At 43.3% G+C, this 15,553-nt stretch overlaps 1 protein-coding gene across 9 annotated transcripts; it reads right to left on the bottom strand.

Moving 5' to 3' along the window:
* Positions 1–5,657: 5,657 nt before the first annotated feature.
* Tlr1 (toll like receptor 1) lies at positions 5,658–13,951 on the bottom strand. Of its 9 annotated transcripts, XM_038336096.1 has the most exons (5): positions 13,640–13,951; positions 12,803–12,875; positions 12,033–12,086; positions 11,505–11,572; positions 5,658–8,273 (listed from the first exon to the last, which is right to left on the bottom strand). In XM_038336096.1, exon 5 carries the CDS (start codon positions 8,202–8,204, stop codon positions 5,823–5,825), a length of 2,382 nt encoding a protein of 793 aa, XP_038192024.1. In that variant the 5' UTR covers positions 8,205–8,273; positions 11,505–11,572; positions 12,033–12,086; positions 12,803–12,875; positions 13,640–13,951; the 3' UTR covers positions 5,658–5,822. The 9 variants fall into 9 exon arrangements, with proteins under 9 accessions (XP_038192024.1, XP_038192066.1, XP_038192004.1 ...); XM_038336138.1 differs by lacking the exon at positions 12,803–12,875 and having other exon boundaries at positions 11,997–12,086; XM_038336076.1 differs by lacking the exon at positions 12,803–12,875.
* Between the last annotated feature and the right edge of the window lie 1,602 nt (positions 13,952–15,553).

The following is a 15,553-nucleotide window of genomic DNA, read 5'->3' as shown; positions in this document are numbered from 1 at the left end:
GTTCACCTTCTTATATAGCTTCTCTAGGATTTTTTACGAATTATAGACTCGATGTCCTTTATTTATGGCTAGAAACCAATTATGAGTGAGTACATCCCATGTTCATCTTTTTGGGTCTGGGTTACCTCACTCAGGATGGTGTTTTCTATTTCCATCCATTTGCATGCAAAATTCAAGATGTCATTGTTTTTTACCGCTGAGTAGTACTCTAATATGTATATATTCCACACTTTCTTCATCCATTCTTCCACTGAAGGGCATCTAGGTTGTTTCCAGGTTCTGGCTATTACAAATAATGCTGCTATAAACATAGTTGAACAAATGCTTTTGTAATATGATTGGGCATCTATTGGGTAAATTCCCAAGAGTGGGATTGCTGGGTCCTGGGGTAGGTTGATCCCAAATTTCCTGAGAAACCTCCACACTGCTTTTCAAAGCGGTTGCACAAGTTTGCATTCCCACCAGCAATGGATGAGTGTACCCCTTACTCCACATCCTCTCCAGCAAAGGCTATCATTGGTGTTTTTGATTTTAGCCATTCTGACAGGTGTAAGATGGTATCTCAACGTTGTTTTGATTTGCATTACATAGCCACAAATCCAGCCTTACAGAAAGTAATAGAAGGAAATTCACAAACAAAGGAGTCCAGCATTGCCCAAAATAACTCAGACATCTAGCACATCTCAAAGAAAGGAAACACACAATCTCTACTACCAAATAAAAAATGACAACCGGAGTTAACATCCACTGGTCATTAATATCACTTAATATCAATGGACTCAATTCACCTATAAAAAGGCACAGGCTAAGAGATTGGATACGAAAACAGGATCCAACATTCTGCTGTTTACAAGAAGCACACCTCAACCACAAAGACAGACATCTACTCAGAGTAAAGGGTTGGGAAAAGGTTTATCAAGCAAATGGACCTAAGAAACAAGCCGGTGTGGCCATACTAATTTCTAATAAAGTTGACTTCAAACTAAAATCAATCAGAAGAGATGGAAAGGGACACTTTATACTCATTACAGGAAAAATCTATCAGAATGAAGTCTCAATCCTGAATATCTATGCCCCTAATACAAAAGCACCCACTTATATAAAAGAAACATTACTAGAACTCAAGACAGCCATCAAACCAAACACACTGATAGTGGGAGACTTCAACACTCCTCTCTCACCAATGGACAGGTCAATCCAACAGAAACCTAACAGAGAATTAAGAGACTTAATAGAGGTAATGAACCAAATGGACTTAACAGACATCTATAGAACATTCCACCCAAACAGGAAAGAATATACCTTCTTCTCTGCGGCTCATGGAACCTTTTCAAAAATTGACCACATACTCGGTAACAAAGCAAACTTCCACAGTTACAAAAACATATTAGTAACCACCTGCATCTTTCTATATTTTTTTAAAAAGTAAAATTTCCCTTAACACTATAAGCTCATTACAGAATACTTAAAACATACAGGGAAGATGTTTAATAAAATAAAAGCTATATGTATTGGTCAGTCCCCATTGGATAGTAACACTGTAGAAGTTAACTACTACTAATGTTATATTTTCTCGTGTGTATGGGTATATATATATATATATATATATATATATATATATATATATATATATATATATTGTCTTAGCTACTTTTCCACTGCTGTGATGGACCACCATAACCAAAAGCAGTTGGGGAGGAATTTGTTTTCCATAACCTGGATCAATAGTTCATTGAGTGAAGCCAAGGCAGAAACTCAAGCAGGGCAGGCAACTGGAGGCAGGAGCTGATACTGAAACAATTTCAGGGTGCTGTTTATTGGCCTGCTCCCCATGCCTTGTTCATCCTGCTTTCTTATAGAACCCAGGACTGTCAGTCCAGGGATGTCCCCACCCACAATGGACTGCCCATCCCTCTTCAGTCACTAATTAAGAAAATGTACTACAGGCTTGCCAGTTTACAGTCCAACCTTCTGAAGAGAGGCTCCCTCCTTAGAAGACTATAGCTTGTGACAAGTGGACCTAAAACTAGTCAGCATATATTTACATATATGTGTGTGAATATGTATGTATGTATGTATGTACAGCATTTATGTGTACATATAGATATAGATAGATTTAGTTTTGAAAACAAAATTCAGTTTACATTATATATGTTCTGTCTTGTTTCTCACTTTTTGTTACACTGTGAGCATTTTTTTCAGACCAGGAAACGTGCTATGTGTGCATATACATGAGCACACATATGGGTGCATGTGTGTACACACACACACATACATGTGGAGGCTAGAGAACAGCCTCGGGTGTCATCCTTTGGGTGCTGTCCACCTTTTTTTAATTGATTTTCTCTTTTGAGACAAGTCTCCCCACTGTTTTGGAACTCGCTGGGCTAGCCCGAGACTTACTTGGGCTAGCCTGGCTGACCAGCGAGCTTCACAGATCCACCCACCTTTGCCTCCCCCGCACTGGGCTTACAAAGGCATTTCACCCAACCTGGGCTTTCAAATCTGAGTTCTGGAAACTTGAGTCCCTGTGTTTGTAAGGCAAGCGCTTCACTAACCCCCAGACCAGTGACATTTTAAAAACCTGACATTAACACAGAACATCCTGCCTACTTCCTTTTGAAGAACCCCACTTTGGATAGAGGACATGATAATATGTCTCTTTTAAACATTTAATTTTTTTAATTTAAATTAATTTAATTAATTTAAACCCCAGCACCTGCGAAGGGTGGTCCTGACATCCACTCCGAGCAAGTAAGAGATACACCTGAAAGCCTGCACAATAAAGTTGCTGGGTTTTGATGTAAAGGGGCAGGCTTGCCAAGCTGGAGCCATTGCCCTTAGCTCTTCATCCTTCTTGGAGTGATGCTGAAATGAAACCAAGGGCCATTTTAAGCCATAAGGACGGGGCCTATTTGCTTACGGCAGTAACATGAAAGGGCTGAAGAGGCTTGGATGGTGAGAGTACGCACCAGCTTCGAACGGCTGCCCTGCAAAACCAATGCATGAGAAGAATAACCCCCTGCTCATTTCAGCAGAGCACTGTGGAGGTGGGTTTTGTTCTTTATGGGTCCTAGTTACTCCCCAAAGGGAAAGGTGTATATCTCCATACTCCAGTGCTAAGAAATAGAATGGAGCCCCATGGGAAGCTTGCTCTAATTTGGGGAACACGTTTGAGCCATTTTAAATTCGTATCTGGAAATCTAGAGGTGTTGACTAACTCCCTTAAGGGTACTTTTTGGAAAATCTCTAGTATAAATACTAAGATCAGCTTAAAAAGTTGAAGTAGTTTGCTTATGGTCAGTCATCACAAATGAGTGCAGAAGCTGGAACTGAAACCCACGCTGGTTTCGGAGCTTGCATTTGAAGTCTATTTTTCTTTCCTTTTTCTTCCTTCCTTTCTTTTTTTTTGTTTTTTGAGACAGGGTTTCCCTGTAGTTTCTAGAGCCTGTCCTGGAACTAGCTCTTGTAGACCAGGCTGGCCTCGAACTTAGAGATCCGCCTGCCTCTGCCTCCTGAGTGCTGGGATTAAAGGCGTGAGCCACCACTGCCCGGCTTCCTTCCTTTCTTTTTTGGGGGGGTGGGAGGTTGTTTGTTTGTTTGTTGTTTGTTTGTTTGTTTGTTTGTTTGAGACAGGGTTTCTCTGTGTAACCCTGGCTGTCCTAGAACTTGCTCTGTAGACCAGGATGGCCACAAACTCAGAGATCCATTTCCTCTGCCTCCCGACTGCTAGGATTAAAGGCCTGTGCCTCCTCCACTTTGCTGAAGTTTCTTACTTTCATTGCTTCATTTTAATCTATGCTTTGACCCAAGTTCTTTTTCTCTCAGCTTGGAATTCTTTGACGGGAGAAGCCAAAAGTGCACCTGCAGACTCTTGGCAGCCTCCGTGAAGCCGCTCATGAGTTCCACTGTCTATACAGAGGACTTGATTTAATGTCTCAGCATCCTGACTTTGCTGGATAAACTCTGGGATTCTTTGAGTCATTGACTCTCACTACAGAGACTGCCTTTTAGACTTTGAGGTGTTGGGGTTGAATTGTATCTTCCAAATTCCTAGGTTGCACCCTTGAAACTGAGTATTTCTGAATGGGGCCTTTCTTGGAAATGGGAGCATTGCAGTTATAATTAAGATAGAAATATTCATATTGGACCAAGGCCAGACCATAGATTTCTACATAAAAATGGGAAATTAGAACACAGAAGCAGATATGCAAACAGGGAAGACAAAGTGAAGAAATATAGGGAGAAAATAGCCAAATGCAAATCAAGAAGAGACAGGGAGAAGTAGAGCAGTCCTAGGGGACATGAGAGAATCCAGTTAGAGCAACTGCTGCATCGGCATCACGGAATAACAGGTTCATGGTTGATGTTCACCTCCCACTGTGCTTCCTAGATGTTAAGTTGAGTTTCCTAAATCCCCAGTTCTGACTCAGTAGTCTAATTAGGACCATTGACAACATGCTCCTCCTTTTCTTTCCCCTCCTCTTCCTCCTGGAGATAGGCTCTAACTATGTAATCCAGGCTGGCCTAAAATTCAGGAACCTCCTGCCTCAGCCTGGAAGTTGCTGGTATTGCAGGCATGCACCAGCATGGCTGACTGCAATATGGTTTTATTTAACTGCCAACAGCTATATACTAGTTTTATTTGTCGTAAACCCTCATATCCTAGCACACTGGGACACCAGTCCCAGAATAAGTCTGGGTATCCCAGCCTTTGATCTCTTCATTGTAATGAACATTCCATGCTTCCCCATTACATACTGAGGCTTCCTTCAACACCCAGTGGAAAATCTAATCTACCATTTCTGATTTTCTCAGCTTTCTTTGTGCTTATTTTGAGACAGGGTCTCTCTACAGAGTGTTGACCGTCCTGGAACTTGCTCTGTAGACTAGGGTGGCCTAGTCTCACAGAGATCCACCCACCTCTGTCACCTAGGTGCTGAGATTAACTACCTATTATTTCTAAGATGGCCACACCAAATAACCTCTGAACTTCACTGTATGTTTCTGTTTCATTATTCTTTCTGAATCTGGGGACACACAGGCTGCTCGGATTCACTGGGAGCCTTAGAAGAGGGATTTTATTCCGCACATACATGCAGTCCTGCATAGACTATGCCATCCTCTGCCCTTCAACCCCTCCATTAAGTGGAAACCGAGACAAGAGTTTTGTGTGCAGGCAATGTGTGTGGAAATGAACTCTCAGGACCTAAGAGTGAGGGCCTGGGAGGGCGAAGCGAGAAAGAAGGATAGGAAAGTCAACCCGAAGTGAACTGAGTCAGAGTTCGTCTACTGCTGACCCAGCACACAGACATAGACACATCTGCAGAAGGAAGGGCTGCTCCCGAGTCTACAATAACTTCCATGACTGTGGTTATAGCAAAAAAAAGCCAATGAATCCCTTAAGTCTTTGAAACTGATGGTTTGGGGCTGGACTAGAGCACTGGCTGCTCTTTAAGAGAACCCAGATTCAATTCCCAGCTCCCACATGTCAGCTCACAACGACCTGTAACTCCAGTGACTCCAATGCCCTCTGCTGGTCTCAGAGGGCACCAGGCATGCATGTGGTATACAGAAATAAATCAGGTAAGATACAATATTTACATACACAAACAGTATTTTTTTTAAAAAAAAGAAATAAACGACTTCAACAAATATTAAAGTACTCCACTAATTTTTATTACCACACACTAGTGGTAAACTTGGGCTTAAAAGCACAAATTCCTACATCATCATGTCAGATCATGCTTAGGTTCATGCTGATGCCAATGGCACCACTATCAGAACTGCCCAAAGCAGCAACCCTGAGGAAGTGAATATTCTTATCTCTGTATGTGACATGCGGTTTCTGCTTGGCTGACAAGCTTGACATTAATGGTTGCTCTTAGGTTTGCCCAAAAAAGTCTATGTTTGCTGTTTTCCATAGGCCATTCCAAGTAAGTCCGCTGCGCCATGAGAGATTTAAGTTTGTGGTAGTTGCTGGGGATGGAGTACTGTGGAATGGGCTCCAGCAAGATCAGGATCAGGTTATCAGACCCTTCGTGGAAGAGATTGTGATGGGCAAAGTAGAGCTCATAATGGCACCACTCACTCTGGATGAAGTGGGGAGACAACACAAAGATGGACTTGTAACTCTTCTCGATGAAATGGATGATATTCTCCACGATGCTCTTGCCAGGGATAAAGTTTCTCTCATGGAGGCAAACCCGTATGCCATCTTTCTCTAGGTTTGGTAGTAATTCATTCTTCACCCAGGTAGAATCATGTCCACTGTATGAGACAAAAGCATGGAATTGGAGCTTCCTCTGGAGTTCCTCTTCAGGGATGTTCCTGGCCCTGTGCCGGGTCTGTGTCCACTGACACATCATCCTTAGGTACCAGGGCAGATCAAAGTAGAGCCAGAGGAAAGCCAGGATGGCAACCAACACCAGCAAAGCAGCCCCGATGGTGACAATCAGCAGAACAGTATCACAGGACAATGGAGACATATGGAAGTCCTGCAGTGGGGTCCCCTTAGCGCTTTCTGGGGAGTCACACCTATAAGAATCCGGCCATCCCTCTACCACTTGTCCTGATACGTGGCCTATGTTTTTGATAAACTCTCTCAGCTCACATGTACATTGGAATGGGTTGTTCCCTGCTGTTAAGGACCTGATCTTCTGACAGCTCTGGAAGAAATCCACTGAGGGGTGGGAAACTGAATTATGCTCGATGACCAGCACAGAAAGGCTGCTGAAAGCCCCGCATCCAGGAAGGTCCATTAAAGAATTGAATGCAACATTGAGTTCCTGCAAAGCTTGCAGGTAGGTGATATCTTTAGGGATGCTCATTATTCTGTTGTTGTGAAGGTCAAGGACCTTGACCTTGGGGGGCAAGCATCTGAAGACAGAGTCAGTAAGCATATTTGAGGACAAATTTAAAACTAGCAAACTCTCTGTCCAGTAGCATAGGTTTTCCTCCTTACTGCACTGTAGAAAATTCTGGCTAATGTCTAGTTTTTGTAGTGATTTCATCTCCGCAGACATAAGAATTATATTTTCAAGTTTTTTTAACTGGTTCTTTTGCAAACTAAGTGTTTTCAACTCAACTAAGTTTCTGCAATCTTTAAAAACCATGTCTGTTAAGAGGTTATCTGTGAAGTCCAAATACAGAAATGGGCTAACTTTGGATGGGCAAAGCATGTGGAGCATGCGTGTTCCGGACACTGTGAAGTTTTGGATGTTCATATTGGAAAAGATACCATAAATGTATTTTTGTGGTAAACTGTACACTTCGCTGACAACTTGATGTATTGACAACGCCTTTAGAGAAGTGCCAGAATAATTGAAATCTCTTACCTCAACTTGACCTTGTAGTGTCATGTTTGAAACTGAGAAATATGTTACGGGTGCATGCCAAACAGACTGGAGGATATCAATGAAGGAATTCCATGTTGTTTCAACGTTGTTTAAGGTAAGGCTTGATAGCCCCGGATTCTTTCTAAGCTTTAACAAAGCACTTAAGAAATAAGAACATTTAGAGTTTCCAAGTCCACACTGAATGTTAGATAGTTCCAAACTGTTTACAGTGCTGACTGATACATCCAGCATAAAGCGAAATTCTCTTTTCTCGGGGAAAACAACATGCAGAGCCCCAGCGTTAATGTGCTGAAGACACTCAGGGTCTTCTCTTTCCCCGTAAGTGTCTCCTAACACCAGCAAAACCTCCGTGATATTCAAATGAGCGATCGGCTGCACACTCGTGCTTTGTACCTGACTACCACTCAGTCCCAGAAATTTTAACTGGGACATGTTGCCAAACTCCTTGCATATGGGAAGGGCATCAAATGCATTGAAGGAAAGATCTAAATGCTTGAAGTTGATGGTGGGGTGGCAAGAAATCACCCTTAACTCATTGTGGGACAAATCCAAATATTCCAGTTCCGTATTGAATTCGAAAACGCCGATATCAAGGTACTGGAGTCTGTTGTAGGACATCACCAAGGCCCTCAGCTTGGACAGCAAGAGGATGTCAGAAGTCTGAAGTTCAGATATATTGTTTTGTGATAGATCTAAAGTAGTTGTTGTCAAGGGTAGGTCCTTGGGCACATGGGTGAGGTTTGCTCTCGGCCTCTTAACGATAAGTTCACTTCCACCAGATAATCGGATTTTGATAAGTCCCAAGGCAGTGATAACATAGAAGATGATGGAATTTATTTTAGTCATTGTATGGCAATAAACATTCCCGAGGCAGCTGCTGTATTCTTCAGAGCACTTTCGACATGGGTACAGATCCTAGGAAAAATTCACATGAAATGATTATATGAAGTCAGACATTAAACAGATTTTGTTATTAGAGGTTTATGAAATGAAGACCACGTTCTTTAGAGTTATACAACCTAAAATCAGGAAGACTGATAAACTTGGTAGATGGTGGATAGATGGACAGTAGGTACTGTGTGTGTTTGTGTGTGTGTGTGTGTGTGTGTGTGTGTGTGTGCCACCAGGCATGTGTGGAGGACACTTGTGAGCATCAGTTTTCTCCTTCTACCATGTGAGACCACCCAGAGATTAAGCTCAGCTTGTCAGGTTTGGCAGCAAGTACCTTTACCCACTCCGCCATCTTGTTAGCCCCAAACAACTTTATATACCGTAGGAGCTGGAGAAGGCCACAGAGAGACCACAGCTCCGCTGATGCCTGTACTTCCAGTCCCCAGAATAAATTACTGTTGTTTTAAGCTACTAAACTCACAATGGCTTTTTGCAGGAGCTGTAGAATTGGAACACAGATGGACCCATAGAAACCCCTTATGTTGTATAGCTGGATGTCAACTTGACACAAGCTAGAGTCAAGACACAAGGAGGGGACCACAGTGAGAAAAAGCCTCCATAAGATCTGGCTGTAGCAATCCGCAAGGATGACCCCAGCTAAGACCATAAGCAATAGCGGAGAGGGTGCCTGAACTGACCTTCCCCTCTAATCAGATTGATGATTACCTTAATTGTCATCATAGAAACTTCCTCCAACAACTGACGGAAGCAGATGCAGAGATCCACAGCTGGCACTGGGCCAAGCTCCCAGAGTCCAGTTGAAGAGAGGGAGGAGAGAGAATATGAGCAAAGGGGTCAAGACCATGATGGGGATACCCTCAGAAACAGTTGACCTGAGCTGGTGGAAGCTCACTGACTCTGGACTGACAGCAGGGGAACCTGCACAGGACCAAACTAGGTCCTTTGAATGTGGGTGACAGTTGTGTGACTGGGGCAGTCTGTGGGCCACTGGCAGTGGGACCAGGATTTATGGCTTTTTTGGAATCTATTCTCTTTGAAGGGATACCTTACTCAGTCTAGATATGGGGGGGGGGCGAGGGGCTTGGTCCTGCCTCCAAGTGATGTGCCAGACTTTCTTGACTCCCTATGGGAGTCTACTCTCTGAGGAGTAGATGGGTGGGTGGGAAGGTGCCGGGAGAGGGAGGAAGAGAGGAAGAGGGAACTGGGATTGATATGTAAAATGAGAAAAGATTGTTTTAAAAAATAAAAAAAGAAAAGGAAAAAAGAAATAGAATTCAAATAAATATTTCAACACTTTTACCAAAAAAAGATCGGTAATAGGGCATTTTCTTAACTAGTGATTGATGGGAGAAGGCCGAGTCCATGGTGGGTGGTACCCTCCCTGGGCTGGTGAGTCTGGGTTCTATAAGAAAGCAGACTGAGCAAGCCAGTAAGCGGTCCCCCTCCATGGTCTCTGCATCAGCTCCGGCCTCCAGATACCCACTCTATTTGAGTTCCTGCCCTGACTTCTCTCAGTAACGGACTATAGTATGGAAGTATACGCCAAAAAACCTTTTCCTCCCCAAGCTGCTTGGCCATGGGGTTTCATCTCAGCAACAGTAATCCTAATTAAGACACTCCCCTGGCTCTGACCCCTCTCAAACACTCATTCAAAACCAAAGCTGAGAGTCACTTCGTGTCCTTTAATGCTTTGACGTGGAAAGTTCAGGTGTCCCGTGACTCTGAGAAGAGACCCCCTGGGCGGCAGAGTCGCAACTACCCCGGATCACTGGCATCACTGTGATTACCTGGACAAGTCTTGGACCTAACTTTGGTCTTACTCAAAAGCTGATAAAAATCACAGTAAAGGTCTTTCAGTTATTCATTCATTCATTCATCATTCATTCATTCATTCATTCATTCATTTATCCAGCCAATATGTATCAGTGTTTGGGGGCCCAGACACAGGCCAGTGAAGAAGAGCAACTCCTGTCTCTCAAAACAAAGCCCTGTTAATAAATAACTCATTTTAATTTCATGCAGTAGTTAAAGAATAATCTAGAAAAATGAATCAGGGTAACTTCAGGTCTCGTACAGTGCTAAGTAATTAGTTTTGACTAATTCCCCGGAGAAAGCCTTCTGAGATGACCTTGGGGTAGAAATCGAAAGGAAGCCAAAGACCTGAGGGAAGAGCCCTTCTAGAAAAAAAAAAGGGTGGGGAGCAAATATAAAGTCTTGAGATGGACCTTCGGTGAGCTGTTCTGAGGGACAGGGTGGCCAGCAATAGTCCGGGGTAAGGTAAACACAAGAGGCGTCAGGGCCAAGATCACTCTAGGCCTTGTTGGTCATGGAAAGGAAGCAGGGTTAGATCCCATATTAGATACTTCTGTTGCTGTGATAAATACCCTAACAAGAGCAACTGAAGGAAGAACTGGGTTTATTTTAGTTTGCAGTTCCAGGGGGACAGAGTCATTACGGTGGAGAAGGCATGGCTTCTGGAGGGGCTCGGAGGGTGGGCAGAGTCATTACGGTGGAGAAGGCATGGCCGTAGGAGCAGGAAGCCCTGTGGATCACCTTTCCATCCATACACAGGAGGCAGAGCGAGAGGGAGGAAGGAAGTAAGGTAAGACTATTAACCTTCAAAACCCATCCCCAATGACAGATATACTTCCCCCACAAGACTCTACCTCGTAAAGATTCCACCACCTCCCAAAGATCACCAACTGGGGACCAAGTGTTCAAACACACGAGCCTCTGGAGGACATTTCACATTCAAATCCCAATAGATCCTAAGAGTCACAAGGATACTGAATCATAAGAATAATTTATTCATTCAATACTGGAGGGATTCGAGGCTGGAAAAACTTCAGAAAATCTTTTTTGTTCATTCATCAAATGAATATGTCCCCCTCTGACGCATCAGACGTTGTTTGGGGCTGTGCCCGTTGTTCTAGTTATCAGCCCCTATGACCTTGGATGCTGTCTGACGTCCCCTTTCCAATGGTGTGAGGACAGAGGGAGCTGAGTTGAGGTGAGCATTAGAGGCTCTTTACAGACTGCACAGCTCAGCAGCTGTCTCAGGAGACAACTGGCATTAAAGACAAGCCACCAGCATACCAACAAAGAGCCAGATCCTGCATGTCCCTCACCAGACATCAAACGGCGCAGACAGACCTAAAGAATTCAATTCTGAGAGGTAGCCCTGTGCTATAAAAGTTCCCCAGGCTAAACATGCAGAGCTCTCCCCAGGCTGACCTTTCTGCAGGGTGTCCACAGATGTCCTGGCTATCCTGAGTTCTCCACCAGCTGCATTCAGGAAGTCTCTGAGCAAGAAAGATGACCGTGTTATCATTCACGTGAAAAGCAAGGCTAGCCTTTGCACTGCACTGATTGCCCTGGGAAAGGCCGAGAAATGCCCCAACTATCCCGCTCCAGCATCCCAAAGACCTCCACATGGGCACATGCAAACACAGGCACACACTCAAGATAAAGAAATAAGTGTTTTTCAAAACAAAAATATATTATAAACATTAAGAAATCAATTTTAGATATTTGTTGCAGATACTTTTAGATATTTAAATAACTTTAGATATTTGGAGTTATAAATTGTAGATAATAAACTTGCTAAAGTCACTGAAAATCAGTATCTAAATTTTCTTGTCCAAACAAAACCAAATTCCTGTTGTTACCGTTTTTGTTTTTGAGACTCCCCTCCCAATATGTAACCCTGGCTATCCTAGAACTTACTTTGTAGCTATGTAAAATGAATGGTCTCAAACTCACAGTGATCTTCCTGTCTCAGCCTCCAAAATGCTGGGATGTACGTAGCACCATGCCCTGCCAAAACATTGTTGAGCAGAATCGTAACGATAGTCACTGACCCCATCTATTTTAGAACCCCAAAACCATCTTACCATTAACTAGAAAAGGATGATTCATTAACTGGGCAGTGAAAGGGGACTTTCGAAGCATAAAAGCCTTCAGATACGTGTACGTCCATTTTGATGGTCCAGGACAAGCTTAGCTAGCATCAAATGGCACAAGGAACTAGCATGTTTGCCTTACCTCTGCTCAGAAACTCTGGGGATATCAATCAGGGTTTGGTTGATCTTAAATAGGACAACACCCCCACAATGAATGTGGCTCATTAAATTCAGTTCTTCAAACATGTGTGAAGAATTTTCCCCAAGCTAGAGTAACTATTAACCAGCCCTGGAAGGTCTGGACGGAGGGCAAACATTTCTGTGTGACTGCGCAAACTCCTGCATTCATCTACTTGGATGTGGCTTGGGGAGCATTTTCAAACCCCACAATTCCACCTTGACCTCTAGCTCCCCAGAACAGTTTCCATAGTCTGGGAAAACATCAAGCATATACAGTAAGAAAAACCCAGCATAAAAATGAAAGTAACCCTCTCCATTAAAAAGGAGCTGTGTTGTGTTAAAGCGTTTCTCCCAGAGAAACTGAGTTTCACTGTGCAGACTGTTTTCCCTGGTATAACAAAATGCCTGAGACAGACTGCTTGACAAAGAAAAGAAGTTAATTTTACTTACAGTTTTGGTCCACAGTCAAGGGGTCACATCTGGCAGTGACCTTGATAGCAGAATCCTAGGCAGCAAGGGGCATCTCAAGGCAAGAGATGGGGACATATATATGTATTCTGGTTACTCCCCCCTGCTTTTATTAAGCTACCAGTATTCGACCATGGGCCTCTACTCTGATGATCTGATTGAATCCAATTTTAGTTTCCTCCCAAAGGGCCACCTCCAAATGCCATCGTCAGATTGAGCTTCCTCTCTCTTGGTGCCTCACAGAGGGTAGTTAAGTTCTAACATGTGGCATTCTGATCATTACTTATTGTGACTGTGTGGTCACTCAAATGTACGCAGGTCGCAGCTTGTCCATTCTCCTGAACATTTCATTGAAAGGAATATGGATGGGGAACAGGAGAGGAAAGGGGAGAGGGGGGAAGGGGAGAAGAGAGAAGAGAGGAGAGAAGAGAGGAGAGGAGAGGAGAGGTCACTTAAAATAAAAAAACAGCTGTGTCCAAAATACAAAAAAAAACCACCTGTGACCAAATGCTCCTCTCTCTCTCTGTCTCTCTCTCTGTCTCTCTGTCTCTCTGTCTCGTCTCTCTCTCTCCCACCCACCCACACTCACACCCCCCCCACACGAGCTGTTAAAAATAAATCACACAAGATGAAGGTTTTCTCTGCTTTAGGTTGGACAAACACTAGTTTCAAGCCACACAGTTCACAGTAAGTAATTACCAGAAGCAAGCCTACTTAGAGAAACATGCACAACTTGATCATAGAGACATTTTCTATTTCCACGTGGCAACAAGCATTGTCCTTATTTCTAAAAAGAGTAAAGTAATTTGTTTTACTTACCAAGGCAACTTGCCTCTCTGGCATAGCAATAAGAAATTCAAGCACTTCCTCAAGCATTTTTTTTTTCTTTTGGCGACTGCTTTCAGCATTGCAAAAAGGGACTCATTACTGCCACCTACTGTTAATTACTGGAATTACATCACATAGAAAGCTAAAGCCCAGGTTCTGTTCTCTGGCCTATGAAATGACTTTTGTAGACTTGTAGTCAAATAGAGTAATCTCGCCATGGTTCTGTCTTTATCTTTCACTGCAGTGAGTAGGCTCATTTCATCTCCACTGGTGGAGTGCAGCAGAGGTGTTAATAATTCATAGACCGTTGTTAGCTCGATTCAACCAGCTTACTGTGACGGTGGTGGCGATGCTGTCATGATTCTGGTGTGACTCATCTGCTTTGCTTTTCCTCTGGTCTTTCTGTTTGTTTGTTTCTCGAGACAGGGTTTCTCTGTGTAGGTCTGGATGTCCTGGAACTCATTCTGTAGATCAGGCTGGCCTCAAACTCACGAAGACTGGCCTGCCTCTGCCGGGATTAAAGACACATGCCACCGCTGCCTGGCTTCCTCTGGCCTTTTGATTAGCTCACTGTCTAGTGACTGCGCAGTAGAAGTCAGGAGGCAAGATCAAAGTTTTGTAAGAGATTTTTTTTCTTCTTCTCATAGAGGAAAAGTCACATTTGTGAGTTGGTTCCTCGGACAAATGCCAGCCTTTCGATCACTGGCTTTCAGATGCAGTTTGGGACAAGGCTTTCCCATTAATATTTTCTAACTTTCTTCAAAACTTCATCTTCAGCTTCTGAAAAAAAACAACAACAAAAAAAAAGGACAAAACCAAAAGAACCTGCCTCCAAAGCCATGGCCCTGTTTTCTCAAATAAGGTACCTCGGTACTTCCACTGACTTGATTTCGGTTAGCAAACTCAAATTCTTATCAAACAGTCACAACAAATGGGCAATAGAAGCTAAAGGGTGGACGCTTGTCCAGTCACTGTGTGAATGCAGAGACAGCAAAACCCCTTCCTTCTGCCCCTCCACACATCTCTACCGGAATCGGCTTTTCTACTGGACACAATGAGGTCTACTTCCCTAAACCGAGAACTCTGGGATTTCCTTTTGACCTCTTATGTTCCCCATCTCAGAATCTGTTTAACGGAGCATGTTTAATTCCAGGAGTCAAGTTGACAAGCAAGAACAGCTGCCACCGTTCCCAAATGATCTATCTCCGCTGCTCAGGGAAATGTGTGGTTAAAACGTGTTTATAAAACCGAGAAAGAAGTAAATCATGTCCCTGCCCCCACCACTTCTTCCTTTAAAATCGTAACGGGAGACAGAGATGTCTTTGAGAGGGTTTTCTAGAGGAACAGAAACGACAAAATGAGTCTGTGTTTATATTCAGGAGATTTGTTGGAGTGGCTTACAGGCTGTGGTCCAGCTAGTTCAGCAATGGCTATCTGAAACAGAAAGTCTAAGAATCCAGTTGTTGCCCAGCCCACGAGGCTGGATGTCTTAGCTGGTCTTCAGCACACATCAGGATCTTGAAGAAGTAGGCTCTAAGAACAGTGAGGGAATGAACTTGCCTCACTTTTCCTGCCCTGCCAGCCAGCTCCCAAATAACCACACTTCTTATTAATTATGAAAGCTCAGCCAATAGCTTAGGCTTGTATCTAACCAGTTCTTATAACTTAAATTAACTTATATCTTTTCATCTACATTCTTTTACATGGCTTGGTTATCTTTACTTTGTAAAGCCTATGCTGCTTGCTCTGCATTTCCTGGTGTCTCCTCTTGACTCTGCCCATATTCTTCCCAGAGTCCTCTTTGCCCCCAAAAACCTTGCCTAGCTATTGGCCATTTAGCTTTTTTATTAAATCAATCTGAGTGACATTTCCTCACAGTGTACAAAAAGATTATCCCATAACACT

Source organism: Arvicola amphibius, chromosome 1 (genome assembly GCF_903992535.2).
Source record: "Arvicola amphibius chromosome 1, mArvAmp1.2, whole genome shotgun sequence".
Classification (NCBI taxonomy): Eukaryota; Metazoa; Chordata; class Mammalia; order Rodentia; family Cricetidae; genus Arvicola; species Arvicola amphibius.
Note: the sequence above shows the minus strand (reverse complement) of the source record. Positions and strands in the feature narration are given on the sequence as shown.

What these genes read in the sequence shown, in the direction of transcription:
- Tlr1 (XM_038336096.1), bottom strand. Translation starts at nt 8,204, where the DNA reads ATGACTAAAATAAATTCCATCATCTTCTATGTTATCACTGCCTTGGGA.